The sequence below is a fragment of the Electrophorus electricus genome, chromosome 4 (assembly GCF_041902795.1).
Source record: "Electrophorus electricus isolate QZ-2024a chromosome 4, ASM4190279v1, whole genome shotgun sequence".
Taxonomy (NCBI): Eukaryota; Metazoa; Chordata; class Actinopteri; order Gymnotiformes; family Gymnotidae; genus Electrophorus; species Electrophorus electricus.
In genome coordinates, this window is record NC_137500.1 from 11,642,887 (window position 1) to 11,657,718 (window position 14,832).

Sequence of the window (14,832 nt, forward strand, 5' to 3'; positions counted from 1 at the left end):
TATATATATATATATATAATGTTTTTATACAATGTTTTATTAAAGACATGCATACAATTCTTACAATGCAGTATAAATAATTGAAGATGTTTATAATGGCTATATTGATTGCTTTACATATAAAGAAGTTATTGACTGCTTATGTAAAAAAGTTAAATGGACTGGTTTGATAACCCACCTGTTGACTGGTTTCTCAGCCAGGACATAGTCTCCAATTACTGATCCTTTCTTCTCTAAGGGCCTCTTCATCTTTGTTGTCTAGGGAACAGTCCATGAAACATGACAGATATATTTGGCCTTTAGATGAAATTAGAAGTAGAATGTAAAACATACATAAGAGGTTGTCAAAGAAATAATACAACTACACAGATACGTGCTTTTCCATAATCAGCAAGTGAACTGCTCATCCACCTATGTGTACAGGGCTTTGTTTTTACACGTAGAAATATCTAATTTTGTGTATGTGTGTATAGGACTTTGGATCTTGCACAATAAGAACACGGATAAGGAAGTGTACCGTTAATAAACTTTTATTATGCACAGTGGCCATGCTAGAAAACACACCCAATTTGTTCAAAACTTGACTACTTTCTGATATACAAATTTTATATTTTGCTCATAAGATCATTTAATTTGAGAAAACAACAGTAGGACTACAGAGATATCAGCAACAAACAAACATGCTGAACAGAAGGACAATAAATTAATCCAATATTTCAGAAGTATGACACATAAAAGGTACACGCATATTATGTACAGACGAAAACAGCAATAGATTTGTCCTATGGTAAATTTCCTAGAGTGACCTCTACTGAGGCCACTCATGACACTGCTACAGGGGCTGGCACTTACAGCACAGCCAATTCTGATAAAGAACGAGGAAGAAACAAACATCCAGGTTATGTAAGTAAACTGGTTTAGATAAGCAGTAAGGCACAGCAATTGAGCCGACTACAGTTTCGTTTGCAGTGTTTCCCTTAAAGCTAGTAGCAGGCATTATTACCTCATGGGTGGAGTTGCCACTGAAAGCAAGGTAGGGAAACTGCCTTCCAGTAATCTATCTTTGCCGCACCATGGCTCTTTCGGCGTGCTTTTTTTCCATGTCCCTCAGTTTTTCTCACTTTTCTAATAAATTATAAAAGTAATTTTCTGCAGTTATGTGAGGTGCAGTAAGAAAGGTTCAGGGGGAAACTGCTGTATTTTCTGTAACAGACACAATGAGGAAAGGATTTTCTATTTATCAATACATAAATGTAAGTTTTTTAATTGAAAACATCTATTACATTCACAGTTCCAAAATGGCCTTGAGCGTCTAACAATGCGTTACCACTTGAAATGTAACCCATCATATGTCTAGAACTTCATACAAGTTGTGTTCAACCTTGTTCGAATTTTGGGCCTTTGGGTGATCTGTCTCAGATAATATAACATTTTCCATACCCTGCAGCTTAAATTTATAACGTTGGTTTGCTCACACACACACACACACACACACACACACACACACAAAACCCCAAAACAAAACAAAACACTATTGAGAACTAAAAAAGAACAATTCAATATTTGCATAAGTAACCATCCCTTAAATGTTATGAATTTTTCGATTCACATGGGGCTGGTTTATTCTTCCATGGTCTAAGAAAGCAGTCCACACTCTGTTCTTGGCTTAAAGAAACAACAGGAAAAACTCCGCCAGCGGAGGGTAAGACCTTCATTCTGGCACAAGCCCATAAAACAGCCACATGCAAAGAGAGAAGGTGAAGATTCGCTGGCATCCTCTGACCAAGGGACAGACATGCATAGCACTGTCCTATAGCGTTGCGTCAGTGATTAGGAGCAACCTCAAGTGGCCCAGCAGAGTCTAGTTCAGTATGGGTAGAAGGAGTACACCCAGGGGGAAGCGCCTTGACCACAGTGGCATTGTGGGTAAGAGATGAGTGGACCCATGAAGGATTGTCTATGACTAACCCTCTTCTGGTCCTCGTGAGCATCCTTCTCGTCCCGCAAGCGCTTGTTCATGTCCCTGAGAAAAGAGACAACGATGAAACAATGAAAGAAATTTCTGCGCTTCATGAGCAAAAAAAAAAAAAGTGTCTCCATTGGTGATTACATGTTCTTGCAATTGTGTATCTGATCTGTATCTTTACTACTGTTACATATGGGCTAAATTCCAGAGGAACTCCCTTCTCTATGTGGTCCTCTATCTGCTATCGTGTGCTTTCCTGTTTTGCACACTGGAAAGAAACAGCTGTAAACTATCCAATTTTCCCCACCCTATCTGACTGATAAAAGCAAATAAACATGTCCTGCAAGTAGACCTGGAGATCCACCAGCACATGACACAAACCTACTTGTACTTCTTCACAGTTTCTTACCTGAGTAGCTCCAGCTGCCTGTTCAGGCTCTCTCGCTCTTTCTGCATGTTACTGGACACTTTCAGCACATCCCTATCCAGAAACATGAACATGGGCACAGCAGTGAGAAAAGGGAGCAGCTAGTTGCATTCTTGCCAGGACAGCTACAGCTACAGCAGACCTTGCTTCTATCTCTCATGCAGCTTGAAAGGGTAAGTGGAAGTGCTGGATAATTGCCTTCTGTGGTTTCCGTTCCGACATGTTTAAAGAGGAAGCCTGGCAGAAAGCCCCGGCCTGGGCAGGCCACTCTCACCTCTGTTTCCTCCTATGCTGAAGCGCGAGCATGTCCTGCAGAAAACGCAGATGCTGGAGGGCTCTGTCCAGCTCCTCGCGGCTCTGCTCCAGCTGCTCACGTAGCTCGCTGTTGGTGCACTGCAGCTTCTGGTTCTGCCTGCATGCTTCCACCTGCTCATGGCCCAGGGCTGCAATCTTGCTCTCCAGCTGGGAGGATGGGGGAGAGGAGAGCAATAGTAACTACTTATTTGGACAAAAGGCTCTGAATTGGGTTGTGATTGGCTGAATGAATGTCTGGAAGCTGAATGGATGACTGGATGAATGTGGTGAAAAGGTGAGGGAACTGGGTTTACCTCTCTCTGCTTGGTCAGTGTGAACTCCAGCTCTTGTTCCCGTGTCCTCAGCTCCTGAAGTAGCTGCTCTCTTTTGTCGCCCTGCCTTGTGCTCTCCTTCATCAGATCATCATCATCATCATCACCACCACCACCACCACCAATGCCATTATATTTCTTGTCAAAGTCCTAAATACTACTATAATTACTGTGAAAATGATGATTTTCCTTCTCTTGATAAACACCTACCACATTCACTTGCTTTTCTCGCTCTTCTTTGATTTGGTTCTCCAGGTCTTCATAGAGGGAGCGCACCATTTTGTCATGGTCATCTTCTCGCCTGACCAATCGGATGAAACCATGAGCGAATGAACAAATACACACTGCTTTATGGACATATCCAAGCACTACAATACCACAGCGTGGTTTAACCAACTTCAGTCCAGTTGGTCATGTGCACTGGTAGGAGAGAACTGATCAGGTGTTGGAGCTACTCAGTTTTGCCCTTTTACACTGATCCAAGACTAGTTTTGCAGTTTCTGCTACTATGGTTTAGATCATTGTTTGGGCTGAGAGAGCTGATCCAATATCAGTATATAAGAGCTATTTCTATCTAAAGGCATGCTGAATGAGCAGAAAAGCCCACATGCTGACCTTCGAAGTGTTTGTTCCAAACTGTCTCTTTCTCTCTGGTAGTCCTGCACAAGAGCAACAGCATGGGACAGAACATGCTCCAGCACACTCATCAAGTCCGGCCTGTCTCTCTGCAGACCACACCACAGAGAGAACAACTCGCTCTGACTACACACAGTACACACACGCAGACACAGACACACACACATGCAAACATTACATACTCAAAAGCAGATCTACAACAGCAAAGTTATCTATAAAATATTCTAAAAACTATTTTTGCTGATGTGTTAGTAATGCTTGTAGTCACAGAAATAAAGAGATGAGTCCCACTCACTGTCTAAACAGTTTATCTGCTCCAAGCTTCATAAGAAGCTGCGTAAACCTCACATCTGCTGGATCCATTCTCCTCACCTCGTCACACTCTTCCATTCCTACCAGCTCCCCTGTGAGAGTTAGTTAGTTTGCTACCCATTTCTGCATGGTGTTCCATTGCAGGTCTACACACATGCACACACAGATGCACGCACATACACATGCATACACACATCCACCCACCAAGGCCTGTGTGAAACTCAGCAGGGGTGAGGAAACCATTTCTCTCCCGGTCCAAGCTCTCAAACACAGACTCCAACTGCTCTGGGGTCAGAGGCAGCTCTCCCTGTAACCGCTTACAACCACACACATACAGAAACTGAGGCAACCTGGTCAGACAAATCAAATTGCAACAAACTCTAATCCTCACGTGAAAAGGGTTTCACATAAAGCTCTAGACCAGTCAAGCACTTGTTGGGCTACAAGCTCCTTGGGCACCTGCATGTCCCTCTTGGTGATGAAGCCCTTGGCCTCTTTATCACACAGGCTGAACAGCTCCTCAGCCTTGCTCATGCAGTCCTGCTGGAGCCTCTTCCCCTTGCTGCTGGGTGATGGTCCCTGCAGGTTAGCCCCTCTGCCCACCATGTGACTCCTCTGTCTGAGGCTACACGGAGACGTCTGCCAGCTGCCCTCACCCTCCAGCACTTCTCCATCCTTCAACCAGACTGACATTTCTGCAGCTAGAGAGAGGGGATAGATTTAGTATAGTGGAAATGTCTAACTACACTTACCTTTACATCCTGTTTAGCATTTCAACCCTTTCTAAGCAATTATTAAGCAGTTACTGTTGTTATGTACCCTTTGCTCAATATTCTCAGAAGTCTTTTCCAGAAATAAAGAACTTCTGAGTTAATTCATAACAGATAAAGTTTCGTTTAGTTAAAACTGCAGATCTTAGCAAAACAGGATGCCAAGTAAGAAGTGTGGAGAGACAGTCAGGAACACAAACCAGGAATCTTAAAGGAATACTTGAGTGTTTTTCAACCCAACATCTATCTAATGCATCTGTTGCATATGATGGATTAAAACAGACAATAATGTACTTAGGAACAGAAAATCAGTCCAAACAGACAGAGAATACAACCTTTGGGGCAGTTGTTAAAGTTGTTAAAGTGCAACAATTGCCCTCAAGGCACCCATTATAAGTGTGTTCTGGATCAACGTTTTTTTTCTAATCTTCACTGAGTACAGGGAAACATCTCAAAATTATTATCCATGGTTATGCAAAGGAGGTCAACAGAGATGAGGCAAAATAACAAAACAAAAAACAAAACACTGAAGCATTAATTATAGAAGACATTCTCTTTACCCCTGCATCACTTATGACTTGCACCTTAATATTACTACAATTTTATTAAGTGCTTTCAAAGAGGTTTAAGGTGTTCTTGAAAATCCTTTTGGTTGGAAAGGTCATTGTGGATTACAGCAGGTGGCTATACATCACCATAGAGACACACCAGCTATTAGGTCTTCATTAATGCAGACTTGGGTCAACATAAGGATGGCTTTGTCACCATTATTATGAGCAATAATATACATATATATATAGCATATGGATGGAATAATAACTTTGCAAATTTGTAAAAAAAAAAACCTCTCTAAACAATGTTTAATAAACAACAGTATTGTTTGAATAGTGCTTTTGTTTGAACTGACACATAAGGGAGCTCTGCCCTTAGTAAATATCAGTGTGTAGATACAGGAACAATCACACACCATTCTGAGTCCTAGCCAGACAGTTCTAAACAGATTTAGATGTAATTTTACAATTTTTGCAAAAAGTTTTACAACATCAGGTAACCTAAATCCATCATCATTATTGGTTTGAATATTGGTACATGTAGGATGGCAGTAAGGGCAGGTTAATTTGGTGTGAACCAGCAGGGAACTTTCCGTTCTGAAATACACACCTGCCATTACAACACAAATCAAATAAAGCAATGGGCTTCCCCCCATGCACAGAAACGTTCCTCTGCTTTTGCTTTCTCTTACACTCTCTCTCCCTGTCTGTAAGCTCCAGGATGTGGACAGCAGAACAGGGTGGTCATGTAATGGATCTGAGGTTTGTGTGCTGACAGGGAATGAGTCCTGGAGCTAAGTGAGATACAAGTATTTACTCAAGTGCGCACTGGACACCGTCTCTTACAAGTAGCAGCAGCTGTGTGTAGGACTGTAGATAGAATGTCTGTAGAATGTAGATGAAATTAAATGAATGGAAAGAGTCACAACTTTGGCTCTGTGTTGACCAGAAGGGATGAAGCAGGGTGGAGAGTAGGATCTGACCTAAGCGCGAACAACTTGAAGTTGACCACTACTTATGTAGCCTGAGCAATGGAACCTAAGCCCAAGATGCTCCAGAGGTGCTAAAAGACAGCAGCCCTGTATCTATATATAGATCTATATATCTATATCTATATCTGTATCTATAAATATATCCAATATCAACTAGCATCCTAAAATAAGAATAATGATAAATATTGCTATACCATGCAGAAATATACTCAAATAATTTTATAAGGATCTTAATAGTTAACTCCGCAGTTAGCATATCCACAGGTTGAATACAAAAATGAGCACTGTGTATCTGAACAACTGAAATCTGGAAGGATATTATATCGGCTTTAAATATTTAATCAAACCATGCTTAAAATGTATAAAAAATGTAATCACAGTAAGGTGTAAATAACAATTACACACACAATATAAGCATAGTTTTTCACATAAATGTATAACCCTGCAGTCACCAGGAGACACTAAATATTTCCTATATGTAACAGGCAATTTTTCAAATTCCACATATTTTCAACACCTTTCAGTGTAACCCCGTTAAACAGGTATTTTTGCATGATGTAGATACAGCAATTAATATTTGACAGTTCATTAGATTGCACATTACCAATACCCCTGCACAATGTCACACCACAGCACAGAATACATTTCAACAGCAGTGTTAACTTCTGGAGTCTACAGAGACACTGCAATACATAAGGTTAAATAAATACCTGCTTTCATCCAGAGTCTAACAGGCTAAATGACCATGAGAATATTATTCATGACAAACAGGCTGTATACCAATTTTAGAGCTCTCACAGTGAACTTAAGATAAATGTTTCATGTGAGTGTAAATCATTTATAGATGCTAAAGGAGAAAGCCAATTTTACAGTATAAAAATAAGAGATTGAGAGATCTGCCATAATTTAAGTTTAGGTCATTTGTGTCGACAAAAAAAAAAAAAAAAAAAAAAAAAAAAAAAAAAGATAATCGATATATCTTATCTAAGAGAAATGCAAGAATATGTTTTATTCAACACAAAGGTATGGTAGTTAAAAGAGCAATGAGTTGAATATACACAAAATTAATATGGTTATTGCGTAACGATCTTGAAAAGTAAAATCCTGGAAAGCATGTGCCATGGAAAATGGAAATGAAGATTTATGTACATTTAATTTGCAGCCTGTTACATGAAATTCTGAATCTCATTTATCTCTATTTCAAATGTATCTGAAGTATAAAAGAGGTGACGAACTCACCTTTACTGGAGTTTGAAGATCTTTATTAACCCAACCGCCCGTCACAGGTGTTCGCATGCCGCCAACTAGAACAGCACAAGCAATAGCAACACTCATTGTACTTTGCGATCCACAAGAGGGCATAAACCGTACATGGTATTAATACCGTAATATCAACTATAAAGGTTCTCAAATAACGAAGCTTTATGCTTTAGCAACTTACAGCTTGTATTACTTTCATATGTATGTATGAAATGTATACTGTATAAAATGTACAGACTTGTTATATTAACGACCATGCAAATCTTTAATTTAATAGTGTGTAATAGATTGTCGTTTCTTCCATCGGCCTTTACGGTAAACGTGCTTTAGTTGCCATGGGAGACGTCGTTGTCTCTCGGATTCCAGGGACGCTTTCGTTGGCTAATACAGCAGCTAGCGCTGGTTTACAACTCGTCAAATCAATTCGGATCACTTTAGCAAACGTAACCAGCTAGCTAAGCTAACGATCTGCAAACCCCTACAACGAACTCTGCTGCATTTCAGGTGTGTGTTTTATTCAGACAGCTAACTAGTATCCAGGTAGCCAGTGTTAACATTAGATACAGAACCGTTACATTTGTCTAGCTAACGCTAATTAACTTAGCTGTTAACTAGGCGATTTGAGTAACTTGAAATTAATGATGATAAACTGCGGCATCACTCGTCGCAGTCCTAAACTATAAGATTTTACATGTGCAATTTAAACTAACCTAGTACACATAAAATGTCTGAATAGGCAAGCTAACGTTAAGGAACTGAATTTACATGTGATGCAACATTTTCCATATATCCATACACTAACCTTAAACCATTTTAGAGTTAGGGTAGGTAGGTTAGCTAGCTTTATCTAGTTAGCTAGTGTTAAATAGCTGGATAACCTAACTAGGTTACTTGTTCAATGCCGCAGACTAACTTCGAATTTCTAGCCGCAAAAGTTATAGCTAGCTAGCGTTAGCTAGCCAATTATTTAGCTGGCATATGTAAATATTATGCACTGTAAAAATATGCACTCTGAACGCGGTATGTTGTTAAGATTGTAAAACTACATTGCTAGACATTGCTATAAAACGAAGGCAATGATTTTCTTGTTGAGTAGTATAACGTGAATGCCAGCTAATAGTCTAGTTACAGACAACTATCCGAACAAAAAGCTCTTACTAGATAGGCTTTGAATCATCCTGTATAGAGAAACAGGTCCTAATCCGTGCCACTGTCACCGACTGACATATTGAATCTCCCTATATGATTACCTGTTATCATTTTAAAGACCTTATAGGTTTCACAATCCAGTGCTTTGAAAACACCTTTTATATAGTACATCGTAATCTAGTGGCTTTGTCTAGTGAAGGAATCAGACAAAGATTAAAAGGGACACAAAGGTCTTTGTGTCAGATCAGTGAAATTAAACTTGAATCCCCAGTGTAAGCTCTGCATGCCTAACTACCTTACTGCATAATGTCCTTAGTAACAAAGGGGGGCTGACTCCCACACTGTGTGGTGTGATTTGGGAGCAAGGAGGTCAATGTTGCAATGATCTGTCCCAAATGTTCTCTTCAAGAGTATTAAAAATTGTGTATCATGTGAAGGATGATTTCAGTAATGGCATCTTTATTTCTTTTCTTGTTTGTTTTGTCTTGATTCATGTGATGTTTTTAATTCCTGATACCACTGTATCTCATTTCACTTAGGTGGAAGAGACCATGATGACCTTATCAACTGATCCTTACATAATTGAACGTGTTCAAATGGGGAGACAGTCCTTACTCTCAAATAACTGATAATTTGAGAAAAGATACATTGGTAGATTTTTAATTAAGTCACATTGTTTTGGCAAATATGCTTGACACCATGGCCAAATCAGTGACCCTGACATGCCCAACAGTTTGTAAAAAAGAGATGAAAATCAGAAACATGTTTTGGTCCCTGTTTTCTTTTTCTTAAGTTATTTCAGCTCACTGCAGCAGAAATATTTAACAGGACAGTACATTTTCCACAAAAGAAAAAAGCTTGTATGTGGATGCTGCCCTGCTCAGATGAGAAGCCAAATATTTGATTCCTTTGTTTGATATTTTTTTTTAAACTCAAATGGAGACATACGGCCCTAATTCATATTTCTCATTTATGAAAAAAGAACCTCTGTGGGTCAATAACCGTAGTGGCTGGAGGACTTGCTGAAGCCCCATCTGTGAGCTCCTGGCTGGGGCTGTGGGACACCATCCAACCCTGAGATGCTCCAGACCAATAATTACTCGCTGGTCCTGCTAATCCAGCTAGCTCTTCTGGCTTTTGACCTGTTTGTCAACTCCTTCAGTGAACTTCTGAGGGCAGCTCCAGTCATACAGCTAGTGCTGTTCATGTGAGTCATCAAGGGTGGTGGGGGGGAAGGGGGGGGAGGACAGATGAAAGAACTCATAAAATACATGCCAGGAAACATACAAATAAATATGGGTAAACACACATTTATTTATTTATGTACTTGTGTATAAATTAATGTATGATATTTACTGAACTGAAATTTTATACTGATATCCATATACCATATACTTCTTTGATGTTTAAGTTCTCCCCTTTTCCCCACTGTCTCGTTCTCCAGAATCCAGGACATTGCTATTCTGTTTAATGTGATCATTATCCTGCTCATGATGTTTAACACATACGTGTTCCAAGTGGGGCTGGTGTCTCTGCTGCTGGAGAGGTTCCGAGCACTGCTCATCCTGTCTGCTCTCTATCTCACTCTCAGCATCTGCCTTCACTGCTGGATCATGGTACAGCCTTTCTTTCTCACAACACAGTATAAGAAGCTAATTGTATTAAACTTCCAATAAACCAAAGCTAAATAGGAAAAGTATGTTTCATCAAAGTAGTTAAAACACCCCTGTACATTTCTTGGGTGCTCTCCAATTCTAATTTTCAGGTTTAAAGTAGTAGATGTGCATTACACTACTCAGTAAATCCTTCAGATTGCAAAAGCCTACAGCAGTGACAATTACTATTTTGGCAATGTCCTTTCAGAATCTGAGGTGGATGGAGTCAAACAGTTTCGTGTGGACAAGCGGCTTACAGGCGCTTTTTGTTTTCCAGAGATTAGGTGAGTCCCAAAACAGCCAGTGTTCAGATTAGTGGCCCAAATTAGAATTAGGATTTTAGTCACTAGTCTTGGCAAGGATTCCTAAATGTTTATTTATTTCCTACATTATCAACTTGACTGTATGAGCAAGTACTTGTGAAAGAATAGTTTCTATATAAAATAAATAATTACTTACCAGATGACAAGACTCCATTACTTAATTTTCTGTTCTTTTGTCTAGCTGCTGTGCTATACTATTACTTTTACAAACGCACCACAGAATACCTTGGAGATCCAAGACTTTATGAAGATTGTCCCTGGCTCCGTGATGCCTTTGCCCGAGCTCGACAATGACCAGGCCTGACAAACAACTGGAAGTGATAGCATGTTGAGCAGAGTCTGATACATTTATGTGATTTAATAAAGACACTGCATGTGTTTGCAGTGCATGAATGTCAAGAAACTAAACTAGAATGTCAGGGGTAAAGGATCCCTAAGTATGGCTGAATGAACACAAGTGTTGAGCATGTACTATACGTGGAGCCAGCAGCTCGAGTGCAAACATGAGCCAATATGGCTCTCCTTGCAGAGGACACCAATAAACACCAAAACCAATGGAATTTAAAAAGTAGATCTAGGCATTTGCATCGAGAATTTTTAGTCATTTCAATGGCAATAATAAGCATAAAGGAATAAAGTTGATCACAAAGGTATTCAAACCAATTCCCACTTTTAGCTTTATCACCTTTAGACTGTGTACAATTTCTCACAAAGCCATTTTTAAACTGTAGTGTTTAGTTTTATTAAATGTTTATTCATTTGGTATACAAAATATCTAGGTTTGCAAAAAAAAACGTGCCACCTGTGAATACTTGCATAGATCTTCCTGCTACTCCTTAGGAATAAATGCTCTAATGTATCAGGAAAGTAGCATATCGTATTTAAGTTTTAAAAGATGTTTATGTTGGTTTATGACTGTTGAATGGTTTTACAGATAAACAGTGGTTTCAAGATAATGGTAGATTAGAGATTTTGTAAATGTCAAATTTTGTAAATTTTCAGAAACTGACCAAGTGTTGATTAATTGAATTGGCTGTACTTATGTAACTTTATTTTTGTATGTTTGATCATCTGATTTGTACATTTCTTTTTGCTGAATTCATATGTTTTTGGTATACTGCAACTAGTTTTACATGATGTAAAGTTGTCTGTCAGAAAGCATGACCAAAAGTGCCTCTTAATCATGCTCCATGTCTGTAGCCACTACTTTGCATTAATGTTTAGTAGTGAAATATTATTACTTTGCTACACTGTCTTGCTCAGATCTCAGGTTGGCAGAAATAGCTGTGGCTCAGTCTCAGTGATTAGGTCATTACAGCTGCCATGACAATTGCTTGTTTCTGCCAGACATGAATGTTGCAATAAATGTTTTACATTCCAGCATCTTGGCTGCCTATGCTAAATCAACTGAAGTGTTCTGGGAGTCATATTACAAATTATGCATAAACAAAAATGTAATGGGTCATGGCCTTAAATGAACCAGAAGCTTGCATCTTTATGTGCACACATTTTTGTTACATGCCATGGCCCTGAGAGGCAGACTGCGTTATTCTTATCCATGATATTAAGTTTGGATTAGGGGGTTTAGGCACCACAAACAGCCTACCAGATGCATATAAACAGCTAGCCCAGTGTTTCACGTACTCATCCAGCACACCCAGTGACTCTGAGCATGTAAATCATGATCTAAACTGTTCCAGAATTACAGTCCACGATATCTGTCCGAAACCAGATATTCTCAATCCAATCCTAAAAGGGGCCCCAACCATTGCAATTTTTTGCTGTGTTCTAACTCTTTAACATATTGCCAGGTAATCATGCATGAGCCATTGGTCCTCTCACTAGGTATGTTAGAAGTGCAGCAGAACAGTTTGGCTGGGGAGAGGATTGAGAACGGTCATTTAAGAAAAGTATAGGCATGGGAATTGTGAAGTTTTATACTGTACTACTAGGACATAATACAGAGCACCAAGATGTTTTTATACCTTGATTAGACAAACTTGTGTATAGTCTATTAGAGATAATCCCAGCTGTATTAGACCATATGGGGCCAGTACTAGAATTCTGTAAATGAGAAAATTAAAAACCTAACAAAAAACAAATATAAAAAGTAGTTAAACTAATTATTAAGATACCTTCCACTTGCCCGACACCCAACAAGTTCAGTTATCTAGTTTATAGAAATCTGGGTTTATATTTTGGGATACAAATTAAGCCTGGTTCTAGACTAAGGACAACTTTAAGCAAAAGATATAGTGTAATTTAGGTCAAGACTAATCCTAAACACATTCTGCAATACCAGACAATTATATTACCTTGAATAATGAAATGTTTTTTTGGTTTTTTTTTAAATACAAAATCTGTTTTATTTGTTAATTCGGCCCCAGTCCGTTCCAACCTCCTGCCTGTCCAAATCCATTGCTATGTGCATCACAGCTCAAACCACTGTGGGTGTCCAGAGCTGCTGGAATGTTCCTCACCATCTGCAACCTACAACACACAAACACATGAGCCAGTATGACTGTGTTTTAGTAAAGATCCCAAAAGTTATTTAGCTCCTACCATTTGCAAAATCTTTGTATACTAGTGCTAATGTTCATATTATTATTCTACATCAAGATAAAAATGCTATTAAAGCAATACCAGTGTTTTTTATATTCCCTGTTAGTAATTCCACACCAACACATTTTGAGTAACAGAACAGAATCCTGAATACAAAGGAGACAACAGCTGTTACAAAATAAAATCACACGTGCAAAATGGTACACCCTCAGGCCAATCCTTTTCAGCGCACATCTACCAAGTAATGTAATTTTAGGCAACAATTCTCACCAATTTGTCAACGTCAACAGCAACAAATGTTTCTAGTTTATTTTTTGTAGAGGTCAAACTAGGTAAAGTGACATCAAAAGTAATTAAATTTTAAACAGTAAACTTGCCCAAAAAGCAAAGTAATGTTTAAAAACCTCACCTTCAGACATATATTCCAACCCAAAGTAACAGAAAGAGAACACCAAAGCCCATGAACAGTGATGCAACCAGTGAGATCAGGAGCTCTTTGTATACATCTCGTGTATATTTTGTGGACGTTACCTCATACCTGAAGAAGTTAAGAACATGCCAACAAGTGCACCAACAACTGATGTATGAAAAATTACAGGTAATTAACAGGGGGTGGTTTGTTTATATTGGTGCTTAAGCAACGTTGCTATCTTCAATATTAAGTAGTTATTTGTAAAGTTTCTGCATATTCTTGTTAAAGGATACACAAAGAACCACGCTGTGAAAAACATGCCAATGGCGAGTAGCACCACAGTGAGGTGGGGAAAGACAGCCGGGTTCACTGGGCTTGTGTATCTGGTCATGGCCTCCAATTCCTGCACAAGCAAAGGAAATGCTGAAATTAATATTTGTCGATACGTTTATATATATATATGTGATAACTGCCATCTGGTTTGTAGTGTCTATAATGTGAGAAGATTATTGGCTGGATAACAGCATCCAGACTTTAATAATGCATGCTAAATCTCCGCAGTCTGTCTAGCTCTTGAACCATTCTGTTTTGCGTTACAAATCACTCCTCAGGTTCCGAGTTCACAGGCTGGGCAAGGGCACGGGATCTCTGGATCAAATGCTAAACTAGCTTAGCTATCTTATATCCCACCTTGAGTTCTAGCTAAAACAAATACTCCACTGTGGAATTTTTTAGTACATATGCTACTATGTTCCTCAAAATTACCCACTTTACTGATTTCTGCGTTCGACTATTTATTACAGGTAACATGCACTACTGAGTTAAAAGGTCTATTCACTGATAGCTAGCTAGCTAACTAACTACACAGAATCTTAAGGGAGCAAGCGCGCGCTAGCTAGGTTAGCTAACGTTGGCTAAAATGTATACCAGGGAAAGGCAGACTGCTAGCTAACAAACAGTAATCGACAATCAGTTCTCTCACCAACTCAGCAAAATAACTGGATTCACAAAAGTATATATATATTTTTTGATCACTGACTACGCATATAACTTACCATGATGATGGCAGCTAACTGAATTCTCTCTAGCCGGATGGAAAAGCTAAGGAAAAGCCACGTATGTGAAGACGAGCAAATTCCGCGAGATGTGAAAGACTGGCGCTTGAAAGAGGTGTTTCAATTTAAGAGCTTC

At 39.1% G+C, this 14,832-nt stretch overlaps 3 protein-coding genes across 7 annotated transcripts; 1 reads left to right on the forward strand and 2 right to left on the reverse strand.

Moving 5' to 3' along the window:
- Positions 1–1,470: 1,470 nt before the first annotated feature.
- On the reverse strand, positions 1,471–9,200 carry cracr2b (calcium release activated channel regulator 2B). 2 transcript variants are annotated; one of them, XM_081712416.1, is made up of 11 exons: positions 8,699–9,200; positions 7,520–7,584; positions 4,427–4,668; positions 4,172–4,283; positions 3,951–4,059; positions 3,635–3,781; positions 3,230–3,320; positions 3,002–3,097; positions 2,668–2,855; positions 2,376–2,447; positions 1,471–2,023 (listed from the first exon to the last, which is right to left on the reverse strand). In XM_081712416.1, exons 3-11 carry the CDS (start codon positions 4,658–4,660, stop codon positions 1,867–1,869), a joined length of 1,206 nt encoding a protein of 401 aa, XP_081568542.1. In that variant the 5' UTR covers positions 4,661–4,668; positions 7,520–7,584; positions 8,699–9,200; the 3' UTR covers positions 1,471–1,866. The 2 variants fall into 2 exon arrangements, with proteins under 2 accessions (XP_081568542.1, XP_026857030.2); XM_027001229.3 differs by lacking the exon at positions 8,699–9,200 and having other exon boundaries at positions 7,520–7,640.
- Positions 7,890–11,083, forward strand: tmem138 (transmembrane protein 138). Of its 4 annotated transcripts, none has more exons than XM_081712417.1 (6): positions 7,890–8,044; positions 9,229–9,340; positions 9,672–9,896; positions 10,134–10,305; positions 10,553–10,628; positions 10,888–11,083. In XM_081712417.1, the coding sequence occupies exons 3-6, from the start codon at positions 9,769–9,771 to the stop codon at positions 10,959–10,961; spliced, it is 450 nt and encodes a 149-aa protein (XP_081568543.1). In that variant the 5' UTR covers positions 7,890–8,044; positions 9,229–9,340; positions 9,672–9,768; the 3' UTR covers positions 10,962–11,083. The 4 variants fall into 4 exon arrangements, with proteins under 4 accessions (XP_081568543.1, XP_026856100.1, XP_026856109.1 ...); XM_027000299.3 differs by having other exon boundaries at positions 7,891–8,044; positions 10,849–11,083; XM_027000308.3 differs by lacking the exon at positions 9,229–9,340 and having other exon boundaries at positions 7,900–8,044; positions 10,849–11,083.
- Positions 11,084–12,586: 1,503 nt separating this feature from the next.
- Positions 12,587–14,825, reverse strand: tmem258 (transmembrane protein 258). The gene is made up of 4 exons (XM_027000322.3): positions 14,697–14,825; positions 13,935–14,044; positions 13,639–13,767; positions 12,587–13,157 (listed from the first exon to the last, which is right to left on the reverse strand). Exons 1-3 carry the CDS (start codon positions 14,697–14,699, stop codon positions 13,641–13,643), a joined length of 240 nt encoding a protein of 79 aa, XP_026856123.1. The 5' UTR covers positions 14,700–14,825; the 3' UTR covers positions 12,587–13,157; positions 13,639–13,640.
- Positions 14,826–14,832: the final 7 nt, after the last annotated feature.